Raw genomic sequence first — 524 nt, 5'->3', positions numbered from 1 at the left:
ACACACTAAACAAATTAGTTGCATAACTGATAGTGCATCTAATCTGGGGAAGGTGTTTCGAATCATAAGAGTGAGATGAAAATTTGCAACATGGTATGACATACATGATCTCTCCTGAAGCCTGTTAAAAATACCAGAAAATTCCCATTAAGTTATACACCACAGGTTGCTGTATATCAGTAATGCTTAGCTTTTTATTTTTGCTATTTCTTTTCTATTGCCAAGATACAAATTATACAGGATACACTAACAGGAAACAACGTCAGTCAACATCACAAGTACATAATCCCTCAACCACAGCTTTGTACCTTGGACAGCTCTGGCGTCCCCTGTTCCATCCCAGCCGTGTTCCCGAGAGTGTTCTTGCAGCCATGACAGTCTTCTTCTTGCCTCGTCTTCGATCATCTGGAGTCTCGACATCTCCAGGGCAATGAGGAGCTCCATGCTCGAGTCACAGCCTTCCCATGAGGAAGTCTCACCTTCACCTATTAATATTAATATAACATGTACACAACAATGAAACC

The 524-nt window shown here is 41.2% G+C and overlaps 1 protein-coding gene across 4 annotated transcripts in view; it reads right to left on the bottom strand.

Moving 5' to 3' along the window:
* The window catches only part of LOC119593122 (ankyrin repeat and IBR domain-containing protein 1-like), a 31,136-nt gene that overhangs the window by 4,525 nt on the left and 26,087 nt on the right, over positions 1-524 (bottom strand). For all 4 annotated transcript variants that reach the window (XM_037942086.1, XM_037942084.1, XM_037942088.1 and 1 more), the window contains exon 17: positions 309-485. In XM_037942086.1, the coding sequence (XP_037798014.1) occupies positions 402-485 (84 nt within the window). In that variant the 3' untranslated portion in view covers positions 309-401. The remainder of the gene's footprint in view (positions 1-308; positions 486-524) is intronic.

This window comes from Penaeus monodon, chromosome 31, assembly GCF_015228065.2.
Source record: "Penaeus monodon isolate SGIC_2016 chromosome 31, NSTDA_Pmon_1, whole genome shotgun sequence".
Lineage (NCBI taxonomy): Eukaryota > Metazoa > Arthropoda > Malacostraca > Decapoda > Penaeidae > Penaeus > Penaeus monodon.
The sequence above is the reverse complement of the archived record's forward strand: the minus strand, read 5'-3'. Positions and strand labels throughout refer to the sequence as shown.